Source organism: Limulus polyphemus, unplaced genomic scaffold (genome assembly GCF_000517525.1).
Source record: "Limulus polyphemus unplaced genomic scaffold, Limulus_polyphemus-2.1.2 Scaffold5612, whole genome shotgun sequence".
NCBI classification, from domain to species: domain Eukaryota; kingdom Metazoa; phylum Arthropoda; class Merostomata; order Xiphosura; family Limulidae; genus Limulus; species Limulus polyphemus.
In genome coordinates this window covers 53343-58185 of record NW_013671222.1, presented here as the reverse complement: position 1 = coordinate 58185, position 4843 = coordinate 53343, and the positions used below count along the sequence as shown (strand labels likewise).

At 33.7% G+C, this 4843-nt stretch overlaps 1 protein-coding gene across 1 annotated transcript in view; it reads left to right on the top strand.

Annotated features, from left to right (window-relative positions):
• LOC106472791 (anion exchange protein 3-like) overlaps positions 1 to 4843 on the top strand; it is a 23667-nt gene that overhangs the window by 8796 nt on the left and 10028 nt on the right. Inside the window, exons 7-10 of the mRNA XM_022401326.1 lie at positions 8 to 144; positions 1081 to 1275; positions 2333 to 2596; positions 4181 to 4270. Of these exons, the coding sequence (XP_022257034.1) occupies positions 8 to 144; positions 1081 to 1275; positions 2333 to 2596; positions 4181 to 4270 (686 nt within the window). The remainder of the gene's footprint in view (positions 1 to 7; positions 145 to 1080; positions 1276 to 2332; positions 2597 to 4180; positions 4271 to 4843) is intronic.

Sequence of the window (4843 nt, the reverse complement as noted above, 5' to 3'; positions counted from 1 at the left end):
AAAACAGACAATTTCATAGGAGTTTCTGAAACCCTGATCATAACTTCGATTACTGGAGTAGTGTACTCTTTACTATCAGGCCAGCCTTTAGTCATTATTGGAGTTACCGGACCAATGTTATTGTTTGATGAAATATTGTTTAAGGTAAACATTGATAAGAGCGAAGTTTTTTTTTTTTTTTGTAACACATTTTGAAAAAAAAATAGTAGTCTTCAAGCAGAATGTTTTAAGTGCTATATTGGCAAGCATGTGGTTTCAACGATTGACTTTATGAAAAGTTTCATAAGTTTCGAGTAATAAACGTATTCAAGTTTCAGTTTTTACATGTTTTGATATATTATTCTTGACAAATACCAGCGCTCATCATTCCGGCTGCAACATAATATAAAACTTTATTTCAAATAGAATTTATTAAATATGTTTTAAGTCAAAAATTCAAATTGAGCTCGTGCCTGGTTGCCAAGGAGAGATGTATATCTTCGAAACAAGTCTGGAAAACTAATGTAGCATTGTCTACATTATATAAACCTCTTGAGAGTTTGTAACCGAAAAAAGAATCTAGATCTTTATATTAGATAGTGCACGGAACTGATGTAACGTACAGAGACTTTGGTGTTGGTGTATCTTCAAAGAATTAATATAGTAGCAGTAGCATTATGAGGATACGAAGTGGTCATCACATTTTTGCTGTTATTTTATGCGTAACATCAATCGACTACTAATGTACTTTGCAATGACAACGAATTAACTTCCTGAACTGCGCATGAATGTTGATAACGAATTAAATCCATGAACAGTATATGGGTCTATAATCACACTTCATTGCTTAATTTGATATTTCCAAAAACATTATTTGTTTTTTGTTAATAACAAAGCTACACAAAAGACTATCTATGCTGCACCAGCATCAGGGATCAAATCTCGAATTTAGGGCTATAAGCCCTCAGGCTTTCCGCTAAGCCAACGATAACACAAAATAATAATAATTAGAAATAAGCGGCATAACACACAATTAAACAATGCGTATGTCCATATTTTTCATTTATCAATTCGATTTCTTTCTTTTTTTTTCTTTCTTAGTTTTGTGAAACCAACGGGATTGAATTTCTTCCTACAAGGGTGTGGACAAGCTTCTGGGTTGTCATTATCGCAACGACCGTTGTGGCATTCGAAGGCAGCGCGTTTGTACGTTTCTTCAGTCGTTTTACACAGGAAATCTTCGCCGCTCTGATATCTCTGATCTTTATCTATGAAAGTTTTTACAAAATGTATAAGGTAATTTAAAATATCAAACCAAATAATTTTCTTAACTTAGTCACTTATTATTATTATTCACAGCTATGTTCATATTGTTATAACGTTGTTTTTTCGTTCAACTTCCAGTCCAGATAACGAGAATAAATGATTAAAGTTTTTACAAGCTTGAACACTTCTACACTGTCGTAAATTGTTGCAAGCCTACGTTACAAATGACGTTCAAACTGTATACACTTACGTGAACAAAATAAAGTAACCCAATAAATTAAACAAATTACAACAATATTATAGCTTATAATAGTATTTTTAGCACACGAAAACTTCGGTGCTTTTACAGTTTAAACAAGCAGAGGAGAATTATTCCATTCTATGAGTTTAGCTTTACTGAAAGTTGAAAAACCACGTATAAAAGCTTTGATTGAATATTTTAGCCGGTGACAGCTAATAGTGGATTTAAACTGTTTGATCCGACGAGAACTTCTCTGGAATGCTGTAAAGAATAGCAACTTTATAAGCACAAATTAAGTAACGAAGAACACACACAAATTTACAAAAATATAAAGTTGATTATCCCGACTAGTTTCGACATCTCATGTGCATCATTTTCAAGGGTATACTATGTGTGTGTGTGTGTGAACAGCGACATCTAGCGAGTGTTGTCTTCTCGGTCTGATTTCTTCATTTTTGGGAGTGCTTTTTGTTACTAAACCACAGAACTAAATATTCTTTGATGTTATTATCATTTCCATAAAAGTCCAGTTGGTAAACTTCTCACTGACTATTTAATTCTTTTTTAACCGATTTGTATTTAATGAATAATTTAGTTATCTTCTTTAAAACAAAGCTCTTGGAAAATAACGAATTAATGCGATCCTTTGTATTTGAGGTTAATAACTTTTAATACCAGTTTATCTTTAGGAATAAGTACATTAATCAAATCAAATTAGTTATTACTTAAGAACTGTGGTAAAATGAATGTAGGTCATTTGTTAATATTGTCTGTTCTGAAGTTGTTGCAAAATTTGCCAAAGCCACACATGGATTATTACCTATATAACACATCTTATTTTTCTAGGTGTTCTTAAATCATCCATTGTTGACCGATTACTGCCATTTCTTAGATATAGAAACACTAAACACTACTAACCAATCATGGTTCGAAAACACCACTGACTATCGTCTGCTGACTAACGCTACTAGTGAAGACTTTCCTGGTTCGACTGGACTTCCAGAAAACCAACCGAACACGGCTCTTCTTTCATTGATAATGATGATTGGAACATTTTTCATAGCGTATTTTCTCAGGCAGTTCAGGAACAGTAAATTCCTAGGTCGAAATGTAAGTATCAGTTGTTTTTATTAAAGTTTACTAGATGAGAGAGACTCCAAGCTTTGATAGATAACAGAGAAACTCAAGGTTTGCTTGATTTCTCTAGATGGGAGAGAGACTCCATGGATGGTTAGATCACAGAATCCACAGAACACCAAGATTATTAGATAAAAGTTAATGCGATAATAGCAACAAACGTTTAAAATTAGGAATTACAAAATTAGAACATTGGCCTAACGTTTCTGAAAACATCAATTCCCAACACTGGTGTGCAAGACAGACATTTTTCTAAATGGATAATAATTATTATAAATACCAAATAAACTATATAAATGCCTGACTAAAGCTCCTTTATGATTTTACTTTAATTATAGCATTGAAATCATTTTTATCAAAATTTCCAATTAAATTTCAACCTGTTAAGTATCCAATGGTATGGGAAAATATTCGAATTATATTTTCACTGTTTTATTTTAAAAATTGAATATTGTAAAATTTGTAGTATTTTTTATATTTTCAATCTGAAAGACGGATCTTTATGTGACGCGTGAAAGAAACTCATGGCAGAGACCCCCCCCCATAAGGTTCAGACGTATCCATCTCAAATTAAAAACAGCTGATGGGAGGGAAAGGGGTGGAATCAGAGAGGGACGACAACCAGTCAGCAGTAATCGCTTCATACGCGGCTTCTTTTAATAGAATAGCGTAACTAACTATCACAATCTTCACAGTTCCACAGCTGGAAATGCGGTGCGAATTCAAGGTTATATTGCGTCTCGAGCCTTGGACTATCCGATGCAAAGCCCGGGATGCTAACGGCTAAGTCCGGCCCTAGAATATAATGCCATAACAATAAAATTTAAATAACTTATCAGTAAAAGAAAATAATTTGTCTGTTTTGTTTTGAATTTCGCGCAAAGCTACACGAGGGCTATCTGCACTAGCCGTCCCTAATTTAGCAGTGTAAGACTAGAGGGAAGGCAGTTAGTCATCCCCACTCACCGCCAACTCTTGGGCTACTCTTTTACCAATGAATAGTGGGATTAACCTTCACGTTATAACTACCCCACGGCTGAAAGCGAGCCTGTTTGGTGGGACGGGATTCGAACCAGCGACCCTCAGATTGCGAGTCGAACACCCCAACAACCTGGCCACGAAGGAAATAATAATGTGTAATCATATGCGAAACGTACAATAACTGCCATATCCAATGCCGACAAGGTCTTTCGATCAATACCAGGGCTCATTAGGCCAGTTGGAATACGACATACAAAGCAGTGGTCGAACTATATCGTCCAATAAATTAAGTAAGTAAGTTGTAATTATCATCAACTTCATAAAAGACATTTACAAATCAGAATTAGGTTAAAGATTAATAACACAATCCTATTTACATATCTTTAACACCAATTTTTTAATATTATTAATTTTAATTGAATTAACGTTAACACTATTCGGAAGGAATGACGAACCACCAAGATAGTATACTAGAAACACGTTTTAAAAGGTTGATGAACCGTTGTGAAAGACAATTGTTGAATGCCTAAGAATGTAAACATCTGTATTTGAAGTAATACAATGTTGTTTTTCTAGGCACGCAGGGCACTTGGAGATTTTGGTGTACCAATCGCTATAGTGTTTATGGTGATCGTGGATTCTCTGGCTCAAGACACTTATACTCAAGTAAGAAAGAACGCTTAGTATAATATATAAATATGTGACACTTTACAGCATTTCCAGTCATTATCTGACGAATAAAATTATAGAGATACTTTGGTTTTGTAACTGACTGATGATGACATGTGAAGAACCTCAAGATATCATCTTCAGTATAGTTTACGTTGTAATACATTCTATCTTCTTCAGTATAGTTTACGTTGTAATACATTCTATCTTCTTCAGTATAGTTTACGTTGTAATACATTCTACCTTCTTCAGTATAGTTTACGTTGTAATACATTCTATCTTCTTCAGTATAGTTGTCGTTGTAATACATTCTATCTTCTTCAGTATAGTTTACGTTGTAATACATTCTACCTTCTTCAGTATAGTTTACGTTGTAATACATTCTATCTTCTTCGGTATAGTTTACGTTGTAATACATTCTATCTTATTCGGTATAGTTTACGTTGTAATACATTCTATCTTCTTCAGTATAGTCTACGTTGTAATACATTCTATCTTCTTCGGTATAGTTTACGTTGTAATACATTCTATCTTCTTCAGTATAGTTTACGTTGTAATACATTCTACTAT